This window comes from Eretmochelys imbricata, chromosome 2 (assembly GCF_965152235.1).
Source record: "Eretmochelys imbricata isolate rEreImb1 chromosome 2, rEreImb1.hap1, whole genome shotgun sequence".
NCBI lineage: Eukaryota > Metazoa > Chordata > Testudines > Cheloniidae > Eretmochelys > Eretmochelys imbricata.
Window position 1 is genome coordinate 221,383,348 of NC_135573.1, and position 18,312 is coordinate 221,401,659.

Consider the following 18,312-nt stretch of genomic DNA (forward strand, 5'->3'; position numbering starts at 1 on the left):
TGGAGCTAGGAGCGACCCCTCGCCCGTTCTCTCCTGCGGAGCGTCGTCTGTCCCCGTTGCCAGCCCTAGCTCAGGGCTATCCCGGAGGCAGGGAGCTCAGCTCCGGCAGGCTCCCGGGCGGCAGGGCGAGGCGGAGCGAGCGAGCGGCGGGAGGCGGAGTTCCTGCCGCCATTAGCGGCCCCGAGGCTCTCGCAGCTGGGAGGGGAGGATTAGTGGCCGGGGGCGGAGCTCTGGAGACCGTCGCTGCGCTGCAGAGCTCGCTCAAAGGCGGGAGCGCTTGGTCCGCTTTGCGAGGGGGGCAGAGAGCTTCCTCCAGCGCGGAGCCATGGGGAAAGTGTTGGTGCTTGCTCTGGCCGGAATACTTGTAGCCCTCCTCGGGGAGAGGCTAATGGAGTTGCGGTAAGTGGCTCCAGCCCCACCTCAGGGAGCTGGCCCGAGCCGGGGCACCTTCGTCAGCTTTGTCCCATGGAGAGACTGGCGAGCTCTTAGGAGGCACGGGGACGTCCTGGGTCTGTGCGTCTAGCTCGTGCTTTCCTTCCCTAATGGGGGCAGGCGGAGGGGTGTTTCAACAACACAGCGTTCACGGCTTGAAATAGAACGGCCACGGGTGGGGAATCGAATTAGAAGTCACTCCAGTTTAGTGGGAGCTCTTTGGTCCCTCACGTTCTGACGAGCGCACCCCTTATTGCCCAGGGTTCTTTCTCCTTCTGCACGGGGAATGCAGAGCAGAAGTGCCATGAAGAGAAGGCTCGATTGTACATTCCTCCCGTGCCCTCATCGGCTGGCAAAGCTTGCCCGCGGGGTTCAGGCTGAGTGCAAAGCTGGCAGGAGCAAATCGGCTCAGGACGGAAGAGCCTGGCTTTGTAGAGCCTGGATCGCTGAGCAACTGAGATTACATAGCTGTTTAAAAAAGTGGTTGTCTGTCTTCCCAGGGGATTGCAGTTCATCTCGTTGTTTAGCATGGCATGCAGCTTTAGCAAAAGCCTGCACGTACAGAAATGCCACTGAATTTGTCAGAGGAAGAGAGGGGTTAATGAAAACTACCCTATTATCCAGCGGATGTAATCGGAGCGCTTGCTTTGTTTGCTCTTGTATTGGTCGTTCTAAGTCAGGCTTGAAACTAAACTTCAGAAATATTCGCCTCAGATAAATCAGATTTACAGTAGGGTGATGTCGTAGCTGGGTATGTCAAATCCTTTGCTAACTCGAGCTAACAGGGTCTGTGAAGTATGAACTTTAGCTTTGTTTACCTGCCTGTTCCTCTTCCAACAGAGATAACGACTGGGGGTATGTTGACACAGCTTCACACAATTTCACCAATCACTCATTTAAAAAAACCCTGTTTTGTTAAATAACTTCAATTGCAAAAATAAATAACTTTATTTTTTTTTAAGCCAGAACTTGTGAATAAACAGCCACTAGCAAACCAGTTTGTGTACTAGGTGGAACTGGAACCAGTATACTTTCAGTAAGGGAACAGTCAGTTTCAACTTTCAGATGAGTTGTTTTGAATAGTGAGATGAATACTAAAGGGAATCAAACCCTATTAAACCCTAGAAGTAGAGAGTACATATAGAAAGGCTAGTCAATACAATATTACAGAAGTAGCTTCTCTAGAAACATAACCATGTAACTTTAAAAGCGGCAAAGAGTCCTGTGCTCCAATACGCCTATTAGTCTGTAAGGTGCCACAGATCCAGACTAACATGGCTACCCCTCTGATACTTGATAGCATGTAACTTCAGTAACTTTAGACTAGAAAAGTGAATGTGGAATTACTTTGTTAGGCGACAGTGGAGTCATTATGCTGATAATAATGAGTGATGTAAAAATATTTTCAAGACCTCAAAGTAACAACATCGAAATGATTTAAATTTTAGATCTAACATGGCTAATTACAAAAAAACTTTTTACTACTTACTTTTGTACAGGGTAGAGTGCAATACAAGTGTATTAAGAGAAGTATTGTGTTTTGAACTAAATTCAGCTTAGCACTGATCCTACCACTAGTCTGAACACTAATTGGGAAGTTTATTGGCAACAAGAAACTGATACTGTTATGTCTCACAATATAGGGATCTTGATAAAGTTCTAGCATTCTCAGTTTATTTTTTGGGTGAGCTGTTTCAGAGCATAGTAAGTAGCAGGCCCCTGTCAAAAGCTGAATAAACAGGATTGAAATAATATTGAAAACTGGTAAAATAAAATTATATGCTAGAAATAGATCAAACTAAAAGCACTTTGTGAATATTGTATTTTTATAACTTTTTTTCTGGTGTGTGGATGTGCTGCTTTATAAGCCTGCTACATTGCAACCTTGCTAATACATCAGTACTAGTATCTGGAAATGTACAACTTCAGATAAGAGTTGAGATTGGTGTCTAGTTTCCTCTAATGTGTACTGGAAGGAGGAGATTGGAAAGTAAGATTTTTTTTTTCTTGATATCTCTCCACACCTGTCCCCCACTCCAAAAGAAAATGAAAATTAAGAAGTTCTCTATAGCTTTGCTGCTGTTCACATTAATCCCTTGAGTTCTGGCACATTCTGGTCTGGTTATATGATACTGAAAAGGGTCCTGTCAATGTCTGTCTTTTTTTCAAACACATTTAACAGAATTTCTAATATTCCTGGAGGTGAAAAGTGATTAATTTTTTACAAAATTGGTTTATGTATCATATTGTATTGCTAATATCTACAGCAATGGAAGCAGCTTATTCACATCCTATCTCTGCTGTGGGGTCTGAACATAGTAAGAGTTCACAGTATTCATAGACTTTTGCCTCCACTTCTTAAAAGAACAATTCTTGATGTAGCTGAACTGCTATATTTTCAGATATGTGATTGTTAAAGGCATTGACACTCTTCTTCTTTTCCTCTCGTTCTTATTATGCTTTAGTTTTAAAGATTCATAATAATAAGGTCCTGATCCAATGTCCACTGAAAACAATGATAAAGCTTCCACTGACTTCAGGACAAAGTTAGCATCTGCCAGAAGACTTGATGCAGAGAGTGTACTTTGAAAGCTTCTATAGCATTGAAAATGTGTTGTAGTTTTTAAACCATTTTTGTATTCCTCAGATGTAGAAGAAATAGATCTCAAGCAAGAAACTCTTTAAAACCAGTAGAAATGCTGTGATTGTCACACGAGGACGTTCAATGTTGCCCTTTTTGTGTTGATAGTGGTGGGGTAGGGGTTGGCTGGGAGTGTGTCCTAAGTTGTGGTTTTTTGAGAAGTTTCCAAGTGAATTTCCTAAAGAGATGAGGATCAGTTTCTCAGTTATAAATTTTAAGACATTAGTAGAAATGATAATATCCTTGAAGCCCAGGTTGCAAATTTCATGTGTCAACACTAAAGTTTTGCCAGCATTGATTCTAGTATACAACTGTTGACATTAGTGTCGCTAGAACATGTGAAAGCATCGCTGCCTTTGCTGATGCCATGCATCCTCCCTGTGAGAGGTTGCATCAGCAAAACCCACAGAGCAGGAAGCATAGGCATCCACCACACCAATGTTTGTCTCATTTTCTTGCAGGATGTTTTTGCAGTGCATTGTGGGATACCAGCATTCTCAGGGAATTATGGCAACTTGGGGCCAAGTTTCCAAAGTCTTTGTTCCATCTCACAATCTTTTTTCACACTGTTATTAAAATACCCTCTGGTCTTCTCATTGCTTTTCAATTTTCCTGCTATGTCACTGGGAGAAGCATAGATGCTGAAGAGATTAGAGGAGTTTTCATTGTTTTAGAGACTGAGTGAGTAATTCTTCTGTATTCTGAACTTCAGCTACCACCACTAGTAGTCCTACAGCAGAAAAAATGAGAATGACAGTCCCCAGTTGCTTCAGGCATTCGCTGACCAGTTACACACAGTGGAGAAATGCATCTGTACCTGTGAAATGAGAACCAAGTGGTGGGATTGGATAATGATGCAAATCTGGATGATCAGCAGTGGCCAGAGCACTTTTTGGACGTGGAAGGCCATGCTCCTGGAGGTGTGTGCCATCCTTGCCCCAGTCCTCCAGCTCAGGGATACAGAATGGGAGCTGCATTGACAGTGGAGACACGACTGGTGATTGTGCTCTGGAGGCTTGCAACTCTGGGCTGCTATTAGTCAGTAGTCAATCACCTTGGTGCTGGAAAATCTATGGTGAGGGGAAGTCAGTTATCCAGATGTGAAAATCCATTAAGTATATCCTGCTGCACAGGATTGTGACTCTGGGCAATGTGCAGGAAATAATAGAGGAATCTGCTGGAATGGGCTTCCCAAACAGGGGAGAGGGGGCAATATGTGGGACACACTTCCTGATTCTGCACCTCCCACCAGCTTGCTTCTGAGTACATAAATAGAAAGGGGAACTTTTCTATGTTTATGCAAGCATTGGTGGATCACAGGTGGACATTTCATTGGTGGATTCCTGTCCTTCCTGCTCTGTGGGTTTTGCTGATGCAGTCTCTCACAGTGAAGATGCATGGCATCAGCAAAGGCAGCGACGCTTTCACATGTTCTAGCTCAGGGGTGGGCAAACTTTTTGTCCCAAGAGCCATATCTGGGTGGGGAAATTGCATGTAGGGCCATGAATGTAGGGCTAGGGCAGGAGGTTGAGGTGCGGGAAGGAATATGCAGTGTGGGAGTGGGTGCGGCGTGCAAGAAGGGGCTCAGGGCAAGGGGTTGGGGTAGAGGAGGGGTGCGGGATGTATGAGGGGGCTCAGGGAAGGGGGTTGAGGTACAGGAGGGGGCGCACAGTGCGGGAAGGAGCTCAGGGCTGTGGTGCAGGGAGGGGTGTGAGGTGCAGCGGGGGCTCAGGGCAGGGGGTTGGGGTGCAGGAGGTATGTGGGGTGCTGCAGGGGGTTGGGGTGCAGGCAGGGGGCTCAGGGCAGGGAGTTGGGGTGCAGGAGGGGTTTGGGATCCAGCCTGGCGCAGCTTACCTGGAGTGGCTTCGGGATGACAGCGGTGCGCACTGGGGCCAAGGCAGGCTCCCGGCCCCGGCCCCGCACTGCTCTGGAAATTGGCCGGCACCCACGGAATGGGGAACTTCAGCCAATGGGAGCTTTGGGGGAGGTACCCACAGGCAAGGGCAGCGTGCGGAGCCCTCTGTCCCCTCTCCCCAGGGGCCGCAGGGATGTGGTGTCTGCCGCTTCTCATAGCAGTGCGGGGCCCATGGTGCCACAGGAGTGGCAATCCCACAGGCTGGATCCAAAGCCCTGAGGGGCCAGTTCCGGCCCTCGGGCTGTAGTTTGCCCACCCTAGTTCTAGCAACACTAATGTCAACAGCTGTATATTAGAAAAAATGCTGGCAAAACTTTAGTGTTGACCTAGCCTAGCAGATGATGATTGCCACCTGGGCTTCAAGGATATTATCAATTCAATTAGCATCAACGTTGGCTGATCAGAGAAGGTGCATGATGATCACATCTTCAAAAATACTGGACTTTTTTTTGAAAGTTGCAGTCAGGGACACTTTTCTCAGACTGGCGCATACACGTTGGTGGAGTTGAAATGCGAACAGTGATTCTCGGGCACCTCCCCTAACCTTTGTTTCCTTGGCTGGTGAAGCCCTAGATGGAAGCAAGGAAAGATTTAACTCCCACCTGAGCAGGTGCAGGATGACTGTTGAATGTGTGTTTGGTAGATTGAAAGGACGCTGGAGATGCCTCATGATTTGGTGTCATCGTTCTGGGCAACTGCACCCATATTCCCCCTCCATGGTCTATCAAGGGCTACCACTCTAGGCTCCCAACTAATCAGCCATCTCCCCTCTGGGGTAGATACTCACATCTCTCACTTGCCTGACCAAGGTTTTTCCAGGCAGTTCTCTGCCTACACTTTGATATTCCCAGCAAGCTAGGGTGCCTAAAAGGCCAGCTTCTGTGCTTTGCTTTCTCTCCAGAAGCTATAAGCAGTGTAGTTGCCAGCAGTTATAAGTTTGTTTAGAGTTACAAACATTTCAGAGTTATGAACACCTCCATTCCCAAGGTTTGTAACTCTGAGGTTCTACTATAGTCTGCCTGACTAATTACGGGAGCGCTTGCAAGATTTTTCACATTTTCTAATGCTCTGATATCGCATTCAGAATATATTTGTTTAGGTTTGCATTTAATGGATTTATGGTGATGGAAATTCTATCTTGCTACCAAAAGCTGCTGGTTACTAAATGGCTGTGATAGTTTCTTATTTTGCTGTTGACACATTTTTAAAATAAACTGGCTCTGGCAGTTTCAAAAGGGAATTCCTTTATTCTCTGTGCACATTTGGCTGCCATTTTGAAAGGGTCTGGAGGTGGTTTGGGGCCCACAAAGAAAGTAAAGAGAGAGAATTATGCTTTAATATAGCTATCTGAGCTCCTTTATCCATCCTCAATGGATTCTGTGTCTGGGTTGGGTCCATTAGTCTCTTGAACAGCTCTTGGCTCTCTTGGGGAGTCTGTATCCTCCTCATCTTCCTTCTCCACACTCTTGTCATTGTTGCACTGCTGGGGCTCCTTCCTCAGGTTCTCATGAGGCGTCCACTCTTACTTACAGATTGCTGGTGGGATCCCTGCAAGCATTGCATATAAGCATCAAGTATTAGGGGGTAGCCCCAGATCTTCTGTTGGCTTCCCTTCCCCATAGCCCGGCATTGCTGCTCATCACCTTTTTACCCCAGCTTCAGCATCTTCTTTGCAATAACCGAATACACCTCTATATTCCTGTGATTATTCCACAGCTGGGCTTGCACCACACCTCCCCAGAGGCCAAGGAAATCTAGGCCTTCTTTTCTAGACAAGGCAGCAGTGCAAAGCTTACCTGTAGCTTTACATGGAGCCACACCCGTATGCTTACAAAGGTAAGCTATTAGGAAGAACACAGCGGGTATTTTAAAGGAGGTCAGGCTTCTGGTCACTGTAACCCCTGAATAACTGATTTTAGAATTGTGACCAGAGCGGTCATTCTCGGTGGGTCATTGTGGGACTATGGCTGAAGGAAAAGGTAATGCAGCATCCATGAAGACGCTGGTACCAGGCCAATAGAGAGTTTATGCCATTTGGGGACGTGGTTTAACTTGGCTGACACAGAATCAGGGTGTTAGCAGCAGGACTTGGAATTGCACCTGGGTGCATACACAGACGTGCTAAAATAAGGCCAGTGTTACCAGCAAAACTTTGTAGTATAGACCTGGCTTTGGTATGTAGCTAAGTATTGGGAGCTGTATACGGTACAATAACACCCTACAGTCTATTTTCACATTGTCCTTCTGCTCAAGAAAACTGTTGCAAATGGCTGGTGAATCTGGGACATTTTTTTCTCTATCAGACAAGCAATATTAACATATGGCTTGGCTGTTTTGAAAGAGTGCTACATATTTTTGCAAAAAATCCTGGTCTTTCTGAGTTAATGAGACTGAAGTGATGAAGCAGGGGAAAAGTGAGAGCAAGTCAAGAATGCTGACGTTGCTGAAAAGCCGCACAGAATGAAGAAAGAAAATACATTAGTTAAATGACGATTTCTCTGGCCGCTTGTCTGGTGATCCAACATTTGCCTGAATTGCTCTTCAATGAGGATACAGGGAAAAATAATTATGTAAAAGATCGCTATATTCGCTCACTGGTAACTCTGAAGGTCTTACTGATCAAGCTGTATGTTCTGGCAACTCAAGTTTGGACAGTGGGAAGATAAAAGTTGCAGTCACAGGACTGTTTTGAAAACAGTTTTAAGTTTTTGTTTAACTTGAACCTGATCTCTCCCACCCCACCCCCCATCCCCTCTGAGTTCTTAATTTACCTAGGAACCATCTGAGTGAAAATCCACAAACTGATGATAATGCAATATTAGGTTGAGAATGTAAATGAATGCAAGTAAAGAGATTAAAAAATTACGGCTTCCACAGCAATGCTAACTAGGGTTGCCAGGTGTCTAGTTTTTGACCAGAATGGCCGGTCAAAAAGGACCCTGGCGGCTCCAGTCAGCACCACTGACCAGGCCATTAAAAGTCCAGTCAGCAGAGCATTGGGGTAGGCAGGCTTTCATCCCTACCTGGCTCTGCACAGCTCCTGCAAGTGGCAACATGTCCTTCTGGCTGTGGGGGCGGCCAGAGGGCTCTGCGTGCTGCTCCAACCCCGAGTGCTGGCTCCACTGCTCCCATTGGCTGGGAACCGCGGCCAGTGGGAGCTGCTCGGGAAGCACACAGGGCCCCCAGCACCTCCACCTAGGAGCCAGACGTGCTGGCTGCTTCCGGGACCCGTCTGAGGTAAGCGCTGCCCAGAGCCTGCACCCCAACCCTCAGCCGCAGCCCGGAGCCCCCTCCTGCACTCCCAACTGCTTAGCCCCAGCCTGGAGCCCCCTCTTGCACCCCAAACTCCTCATCTCTGGCCCCACCCCAGAGCCTGCACCCTCATCTGGATCCCTCACACCCTCCTGCACCCCAACTCTGTGCCCCAGCCCTGAGCCTCCTCTCACACTCCCAACCCCTCATCCCCGCTGTGATGCCCTGTACCTCAGGGGAATACCCTGCACCCCCCCCCCCCCAGCCATGATCATCCTATAATATGATTTTATATTGTGGTATCCAATGCAAAGTTTGTCGTGTGTCTTCGGAAAGCTCATGATACACTGAGCGTTGTTGTTATAGTAATTGTTTTACAGTAATGTTATAGGTTGTAATTTCATGTATATAGTTCTAAGGTTGAAAGTGTGTCCTCATGGCTTAAAACAGGCCCAAGCAAAACTCTTCAAGAGCAGAGGGGCAGTTCACACCTCATCAGGGCATGTATGGGACAAACCCAGCCCAGCCTCACAGGAATAAAGAACACTGGCCTAGGCAGTAACAAAGGATCTGTTGGCCTCTTGAGTTAGTCACCCCCTCCCCCTTTCCTTTGGTCAGTTTTGGGACTGCAATGAGGTAATGCTCATCTGACTCTGAAGAGGGGGAGGGCAAAGCCAAGAGGGAAGAAAGAACATGATAGAAAGGAGAGATGTTTGCCATGCTCTTCCTCTCTCTTCTACCTCCATCTACAGACATCACCACCAAGCGACTGAAGCATTGGTCAAAGGGGAGAGCCTGGCTGAAGGGCAACCAGCCAGCCTGTGGTGAGAAGCATCTAAGTGTGTAAGGGCATTGAAAGTGTTAAGATCACCTTAGAATGCATTTTGCTTTTATATCATTTGACCAAATCTGACTACTTGTGCTCTGATTTATAATCTTTGTAGTTAATAAATCTGTTTGTTTGTTCTGCCTGAAGCAGTGTGTTTGATTTGAAGCATGTCAGAGACTCCCCTTGGGATAACAAGCCTGGTACATATCAATTTCTGTTTCAATATAAATTTGCAGCATCCAGTGGGCATAACTGGACACTGCAAGATGGAGTTTCCTAGGGTTGTGTCTGGGACTGGAGATATTGTCTGTTGTCATTCGGTTGCACAATCCAAGGAGCAGCTTACATGCCAGAGGCTGTGGATGAACAGCCCAGGAGTGGGGGTTCTCACAGCAGAGCAGGGTAAGGCTGGCTCCCAGAGTCAAGGTTTGGCATGATCTAGCAGATCACTGGTCCGGATAACACCAGGGGAAGTGACACCCAGCCCCATCCCAGAGCTTGCAGTCCCAGCAGGAGCCCTCACCCCCTGTCCCAGCACAGTGAAAATGAGCAAGGGTGGGGGAGAGCGAGCGACGGAGGGCGGGGGCATAGTGTGAGTGGAGGGCAGGGCCTCAGAGAAGAGGCAAGGCAGGGGTGGGGCAAGAGTGTTCGTTTTTTGGCAATCAGAAAGTTGGCAATGCTAATGTCAACGATGTGGCTGTCTTCTAGTGTCTTGAAATGATCCTGCAGTTAAATATATGCCTTGATGTAGAAGTGCAATGCGGCTAGATGTTGCTATGGGATCTTTGATTCTTGAAATTCCTGACTCTTGATCATATACATTCTCAACTTTAATTGGAGGGGGAAGGAGATGGAAATGTTAGTGCAATAATTTCCTTTAAACAGAGAAACATTCTGGAACATTTATTTGACACCGTGCTCCTACTCAGACCCATTTGAATGTGGGGGTTGGGGACCACACCTTCAAACACACGAGTCCTAGTAGGGTGCATTTCATTCAGTGGCCATCTGTTTGTTTCTTACAATGGGAGGTGGGGGTGGTGGAGAAACAAGAGGTGAAGCTTTCTCATGACTAATATCCCCCTGCTGACCAGCATTCTGAAACTAGTTTTAGGGAGATTTGAGGGGGGCCGGAGCATGTGACACTTGCCTCCCTGAAGCTGCTGACTGTGCCTGGTGGACACAGCACCATTTTGGAGGCCATCAACATCCCCCTCCTGCAGCAGAACACAAGTGAGACAGCCTGACTGGCCAGTGCATATACGCACCCACCGGCTGCTTAGAGTTGCCAGGGGTCTGGTTTTTGACAGGAACGCCTGGTTGAAAAGGGACCCTGGCAGCTCTGGTCAGCACCGCTTTTGGCAGCGCAGCGGGGCTGGCTTGGCTCCAAGCGGCTCCCAGAAGCAGTGGCATGTCCGGCTCCTAGGTGCAGGGGCAGCCATGGGGGCTCTGTGCACTCCCACATCTCCAAATGCCGGCTCTGCAGCTCCCATGGCCAGGAAACCTAGCCAGTGGGAGCTGCAGGGGTGGCACCTATGAGCACGGGCAGCACATAGAGCCCCCTTGCCCTCCACCTAGGAGCTGGACATGCTGGCCACTTCGGGAGCCATCTGAGGTAAGCGCAGCCCAGAGCCCAAACCCCCTCCCATGCTCCAACTCCCTGCCCCAGGTTGGAACCCCCTACTGCATCCTAACTCCCTCCCAGAGCCCTCACCCCCTCCTGTACCCCAACTCCCTGCCCCAGCCTTGAGCCCCCTCCTGCACCATGAACTCATCATTTCTGGCTCCACCCCCAGTCAGAGTTCTCTCCCACTCCCGCACCCCAACCCCTTACCCCAGCCCGGTGAAAGTGAGGTGAGGGTGGGGGAGAGTGAGCGATGAAGAGAGAGCAGATGGAGTGAGTAGGGGCAGGGCCTCGGAGGGGGTGGAGCAGGCGTGGGGCCTCGGAAGGCATGGGGCAGAGGGTGAGGCAAGGGTGTTTGGTTTTGTGCAGTTAGAAAGTTGGCAACCATATGGCTACCGCCGGGGGCGGGGACTAGCTGCATGGGCCGCGCACGCACACTGACGCCCAACAAATAGAACATGGAGTACATCTGTCCCTCCCTCTTCCCCCTATAGATCAATTTAAGCCATATCACTGTTACAATATTTGTACTTAATGCATACTTGTGTATATGGTGCATATAATACATATTATTATGATCTATATTTATATGCTAGCCAGCATATATCAGTCAACACTGTTTCAGTTTGTAAAACTCTCTCTGATCTGTTACACTAAACTGTATTCTTTCCTCTTGCAGACGTAAGCTGAATGGCTCCAGAGAGGTGGAACCAGTGGAACTTCCCAACTGCCACCTTATTAAAGGAATTGGTATGTATGTGATAGGACTAAGTACTTTGTATTGGGAGCCTTGCTTTAAAGTCAGCTACTAAAGCCAGGTTTTAAAAAGCTGACTCTGGAAAAAATAATAATTGTGGCCTATAAATACTCTTTTTGCTATTGTGAATCCCCTGAACTCCAGTGGGAAAGAAAAGAGGCAGCAGACAGAAAATTCTGTTGTGAACAGCTGGATGTTCAGAATAGAAGGAAAACTTCAGTTAGTACCGAGATGGGAGGCTGTGTTAGTACATTGTCATTGTTTGTCTTTTCATAACCTTTGTCACAGTACCATGAAGACGGAGAGACCAACTAAAGCTCTGTTGCATATCTGAAATGCACACAGCGAGGTGTGGCCATGCTTATGGGACACGCCTTCAGATGCGTATCTGCTGGTAATACATTTCCTACAGGAGCTTCTGCAACTGTGAAGGCTTTCGGAGATCGCAACAGGCACAGAGTTAACTGGCGTGCTGATAAAAGCAAGCTGGCAAAATGCTGGGCGGAGTTGGTGGTTTTAAGATAAGAGTCCAGTCAAAGTGGATATGGAGAAGTAGAAAAGGAGCTTAGTATATAAGGTACATACAGCAGCATGCTCCCCTTTCTGACGTTATGGATCCCAAAGTTCAATGTAATGCATAATTTAACCTGAATATGCAAGTGAGCTATAACACTTGAAAGACAGAGCGTCCATGCTTGTGACTAGCCAAGTTAGGAAAAGGGGATTGCCATTACTTTCTATCTAGGACATGCCTGAAAATACTAAGCACTGAAGCTATTCTTCTGTGTGTGTTTGTGCAGACCTAAACACAGTCCCATGCAAATTAATTTAAATATGTGACCTGTTTATGAAGAAAACTAAAATGTAAATTTCTTCATCTCCTTTCCTTTCTAGAAACAAATTCAAAATGTTCAATATTTATGTGTAACATTTTGTTCTCTTAATTTAATATTTCTGTTGAGCACAAGGAAAACTGGGATTTATTTTTTAGCTAAATGAACAATTATAAATTCTCATGGCTGTTAGCCACTTAGCTACATGTTCTTTGGTTAAAATATCTCCTTCATATTTGAGATAGTGAGCTCAAGGTTGGCTTTTTTTATTTGTACAAACATTTCACATGTTGAAATCAGCCAGGTCAAAATAGGTTTAGCTGTTTTAAATGTTGAAGTTACCATTAACTTGTTTTCTTCCTATTTCAGAGCACTTATGAGTGGATTTGCTGATTTAAGAATACTAGGTTGCGGGGCGGGGGGGGAAATTAGGCCTATGTCTTGTTTAACAGGATCTTTCTAATGGCTGCTAAAACAAAATTCTAACAGGATTGTACTTATAAATATCTGTATATGGTTGAACTCCCTTGTCTATTTTTTGTGGAATGCTTTGCATCAGTTGGAATTTACAGCTTTTCCTCTGACCTAGCTGAGTCACACTGTTGACTTCACAAATCTCACTTCCTGAATGTTGCAGGGATCAAATGTCTTTCTGAACTCAAAATTATGTAGTTGAAGAAACGCAAGTAGAATTTTTTTTTGTGAGATAGTGGGGAGGGTAGGTCAGTAGAACTTATATTTGAAAACATTTCATTCTTTTGGGCTGAGCCCATATTTGTTAGAGGAAGAGGCAGAATATTAATTTCCCTTGATAATATTTCATGTAAAAGGTATTCTTGAGTTATCCCTTTAAACTGGTGTCTTTGCTCCCATTTGGGAAAAGCAAATGGGTCTTTACAAAACCTTTTGCAAAATACTCATTCTGTTCAGGAAGGTAGAACTCGAAATGGCAAAAACAATTTGATTAACTTCTGAACAAAATAATTAATTGTCCCTCACAAACCTCTTGGGGCCTGGTATTTATATGAAGATTAGCTGAATGCTGACGGCCCTCTTTTGCCCGGAGACTGGGGTTGAGAAATACACAATGTTACAGCTGTCCCCTGTACTCCTGTGTCATAATATTCCCAACCCTAGCTGAGCGCTTTGCTCAGGTGCATTCCTGTCATCTGCTGGTCCTCGGAGCAAAGTCAAAGCAAGAAAACAGACTCAGTGGCTCCAACATATCAGTGGGTGATTATTAATAGTAGCAGTATTCTTAGAACACCTGCAAGCCACAGTCATGGACCAGGACCCCATTGTGCTAGAGGCTGTATAAACACAGAACAAACGAGTAATGTCAAGAAGTTGCTGCAAATTAAAAAGTCAGCATGTTGATATGGCATTGAAAACATCACTCCAAAATTCACTTCACAGGATTGGGGCCCCAAATAATAGTCAGATGGCAGCACCAAGATAGTAGAGGTTGCATCACCACTTATGTTTAAAGATTGACCTTTCTAAGTCCTTTAAAATCAACATGCTTAGTTTGATTCTTTTGAACTGTGGTTTACCTCAGGAGGTGGCAGCACAGAGTTAGTGACCCAAAATTGGGCTCATTTGAGCTAGGAATTGTGGCGATATAAGCCCCCCAAAATGTCCATTTAAAAAAATAGTTTCTAGGTGGGTTCATCTTGCACAGAGCTGGAGATCAATCTATTGTTGTTATGGGGATCTAAAAGGTCTCCATTTTTCAAGTTTTACCCAAGGTAGTGCACGGTGCCCACTGAATCTTTGGGGGACTGAAATTTGGAATGGTGTTTAAGAACATGTTCACTTCTTTGCTTGTGTAGACAGGCAGTCTGGAAGTATTACATTGCACATGAACCAATAAATGTGTGTGTGGGGCGGGAACCATGAAGGCTTTTCTGCAACCACTTTGTTTGCCTGGATTGTTCAAGGGAACTTGCTGGCAACATTGTCCCTGGTGAACACCTTGCCACTGACCTTTCTAGTCTTAATCTTTGTACACCCATGCAATAAAGATTTAATAATTCATGTTGCTTGCTCTATTGTTCTATTATAATGTGTTTTATGGGGAGGTTTAATTGTGAACAAAGCAGAATAGTTAGCAGCTGGTCAAACCAAAACTTGGTGTGTGGGGAGTTGCGGGGAGGGGATGTGGGGGGGAGAGAGAGGGGTTGTGGCTATGGTGGGGGTGGGAAATGAGAATGGGTGGTAGGCTAGTCTAGGATTCGATGTTTGAGAAAATCTGTGTTTTACTAACCTTGGGGAAGTGGCTGCTTCCAGATCTCTGAGCAGATAAATGTGGTGGTTTCCAAAGATGCATAGCATGGAGGTTTGTAACTGACAGGTACCTTGACAACTGAGGAAAAAGAACTTTGTGCACTGACAAAATTGCCATTGTGTGGATTCTGGGTAATTCCTGGCTCATGAGGTTGCAGAAGTTTGCGAGAGAGCAAAGAGTATGCCAGGATATGGAGATTGCTGTTTACTGGCTAATTTGGGAGGGAAATGATCTGCATTGGCATCGTGTTTCACCCACCAGTGACTTATGAGGTTGTGATCTCCTGGATGTTGTGGTGATTTACTGAGGTGGAAATGATCTGGGCCTTATTCCTAGTGTGCACCTCATACAATGTATTAAAGCAGATTTGGATCTGTGGTCAGGAGCTGTGATCGTTTTCACTGATTTGGCTGAGCGTCTGAATAATTGCTACAGTGACAATATGAAAGCTATTAGTAAGCATTGGAAGAATATTAACTGGGAAATCAGAGGGTTCATGGCTGACTAGACAACGTGGACTGTACGGCATAGAAACATTACAAGCTCTGACCTCCTCCACGCTTTCTCAGAGATAGGGTATGTCCATTGGATGGGGTCAGAGGATTTTTCTCTCAAATGTAAAACTGTCGGTATTTTCCAACAGAAATCCTGTGTGTTTATTTCTCTCGCTGGCCCTGCCACAAATTCCACCCTCCAACCATTCTAAAACATGACCAGAAACACCACCCACTGTAACATATTTGTCCTTCCCTCTAGCCACTGCATGAGAGTTGGGTTATAGGTGGGGATGAGGGGAAAGGAATGGCAATCAACACATTTGTATACTAGGGAGTGGAAACTGCAGAGAGATGCATTCCCTGCTTGTGGTTGCAGGGGGGCTGGGTACAGTAGTGGGAGGGGCACAGGTCGGCAGGGTAATGCAGTGAATGGGTCAGGGCGTGGCTGGGGAGGTGTGTCAAAGTAGGGTTGGTGGGGCTCCAGCTGACTGGCTCAGTATGCAAATTGCAGGGCATGATATGTAGAGCTACCTAGATGGTTACTAATTCCTACCAACAACGTATCTTTTTCCTGTTTAAAAATAACCCTAGAAAATTCAATGTCAAAAAATAACATTACCACGGAGTTGAGGTTGCTTGGTGCGCGTGTCATCCCATTGCTGAATGGTGAGTTGAGCAAAACTCACACTTCTTAATTGCTCATGTCCTGCTTTTCAGGTTGTCCATGCAGTTTTAAGTTTGCCCCTTTCAGCAGTGCCCCAATACACCCTGTTAACACACATACCTTTTACTCTGCCGACCATTTTCTTTTCCTTTTGTCCTTTAATAGTGTTAGATGGCATTCTATGAGTGAGTGTGAATGGGCTGTAAAAAGAGGTGAAGAGCTTGTACACTTCAGCAATAGTGAGGCTGGCAGAGTAAAGGTTTTTGTGTTATTGGGGCATTGTTGAAAGAGGGCAGAGTTAAGGTTGCATGGGCAACCTTAACTCTGCATTTCCTAGTTTTCAGAAGTTTGAGTTTAGCTCAACTCATCTTTCTGCAAGGAAATGACATACCACCAACCTCCTCAACTCTACATTAACATAGTTTTTGCCACTGAATTCATAAAGGAAGCCAGGAAATTGAAACACTTCTACCAATCTGAGTAAAATTACTCACTTGTGTGTTTTCTGTTGGACTCAACCTTATATGGTTGCTCATGTGTTTGCAGGATCTGGCCCACAGTAATTACATTTAGGATATTTGCATGTGTATTTCGGTCTTTTTTTTCTTAAAATCCCCTAGTAAAATGTTGTAATATCTGTATTAATCTGCAAAACTAGATTAGTCAGTCTAGCCTCTTGAGTGATTACTTTATTCAGAGCCAAGATAGTCAATTTATCTTAAACTACTCATATTGTACATGGGAGAATGGAACAGCTGTTGATTAGGTTAAAAACCATTCACCAGTGGTGGTAGTTTTCCAAGTTACTGCAGGCTTGGTTTTGCTATCTAGTTCACTTTTGTTTGTTTTTCCACATAGAATTTCCCACTTCATGTTTTTAGACTCTTGTTCACTTTGCTTTCGAACGCCAACTTTAAAAAGAAAAAGTCAGAAATTAAATGTGGTGGAGGGGAAGGTTATTCTCTTAAATAAATTAAAAAAAAGGCAAATGTCTTTCAAGTTGGCATAACTGCACACCTGAATTGCAACCTTCAGTCCAAGGTGATCTTTTTAATTGTTAGAAATATACATCCTGGGTGGTAAAAGGGTACATTCCACTTGTGTTTACAGCTGGGCAAAATCAGGAATTGTTATATAACTGAACCAATTTGTTTTGCTTTTATTTGACCCCTTCTTGATGACCCCTTCATGTCTTTTTTTTATTATTTACAAGAATGTTTGCAGAAAGAAGTTTCATGAAACACTCAAGTGAGTGTTCATGTTGGAAGTGCTCTCATGACTGCCCCAAATCCTCTTCTAGATTTCTCTCCCTCTGTTCAAGAAAGTGCATCAATCAACCAGTGAGCTGAAACGGTGTTATAAGTGGGCCAGTTGTGCAGTGTGAATATCAAATACTTGTAACTAACAGTTTGTGAATAATCCATAGACTAACAAAGCTTAGTTTAAGCAATTCCTTGAACAACTGCAAATAGTGAACACGTTAGTAAAAAATCATGAGTTGTTTGTGTGTATCACAAAGAAAAGTGTACATTTGAATAGGTGATAGTTTGTGAATTGTTCACCTATTCTATTCCTATTACTGTCTCATAATTTGATCTTCATTAAGAATTCATGGAAATAATTATCTGAGGAGTTTCTCCTGATGAACTATCTATTGTTTTGTCTAACTTGTGTACGTTACCCTCAGAAACATGATGGAATTGTATCTCCTATCCTCAAGCAAGTGAATTTGAAGTTTCATTTAATGTAAATTTTGGTGCAAGTACAAAATAATTCCATATCCTGACAGAAGAAGGAAAAAATTACCTTTGTAGTAAATATTTCTAGGGTACTCATCACTGTAGGAAGTAACTGTGACAGTCTGGTCAGGGTTCAGGGGTGCAATCCAGGACCGGGGGGGGTTGTCACCACTTAACCGTAACCCTGGGTGCCTCACAATACTCTGTTGCCATAGCTCCCAACCTGGGCCACTTACAACAAGCTTATAAGCACGTGGGTCACACCCTGAGCGTCTGTGTGCTTACACAGCCCTGGTTCAGCAGCTCTGATCCCAACAGCCTGTCTGCAACCTCACTCTGGCTTCCACCAGCCTTAGTTACAACCAGGCAGATGACTCCAACACATTCCCAGTCCCGAATTTCCCCAAAACTGTGTGCCCTAAACCCCAGTGTTCTTCAAAGTTTGTGTTGCGACACAGTACTGGGTTGCAGCATGTAAGACACTCGGTCGCCTTGCTCGGCACCCAGGGACCCTAGCGGCTTTAGTCAGCACCACTGACAGGGACGTTAAAAGTCCCGTTGGTGATGCTGCCCAGCTAAGGCAGGCTAGTACCTACCTGTTCCGACACCACGCTGCTCCCCGGAAATGGCCAGAAGCAGGTCCAGCTTCTAGGAAGGGGGGGCCACAGGGCTCCGCGTGCTGCCTCCACCCTGAGCACTGGCTCCGCACTCCCACTGGCCGGTTCCCGGTCAATGGGAGCTTGCGGGGGGGCGGTGCCTTGTACGCCTCCGCCTAGGAGCTGGACCTGCTGCTGGCTGCTTCCAGGGCACAGGTAGTCCGCGGTGCCAGGGCAGGCGGGAAG

General features: G+C 45.8%; 1 protein-coding gene across 1 annotated transcript in view; it reads left to right on the forward strand.

The window, feature by feature from the left end:
• The first annotated feature begins 222 nt into the window (after window positions 1-222).
• The window catches only part of LOC144259863 (serum paraoxonase/arylesterase 2-like), a 46,138-nt gene continuing 28,048 nt past the window's right edge, over window positions 223-18,312 (forward strand). Inside the window, exons 1-2 of the mRNA XM_077808074.1 lie at window positions 223-399; window positions 11,373-11,443. Of these exons, the coding sequence (XP_077664200.1) occupies window positions 326-399; window positions 11,373-11,443 (145 nt within the window). The 5' untranslated portion in view covers window positions 223-325. The remainder of the gene's footprint in view (window positions 400-11,372; window positions 11,444-18,312) is intronic.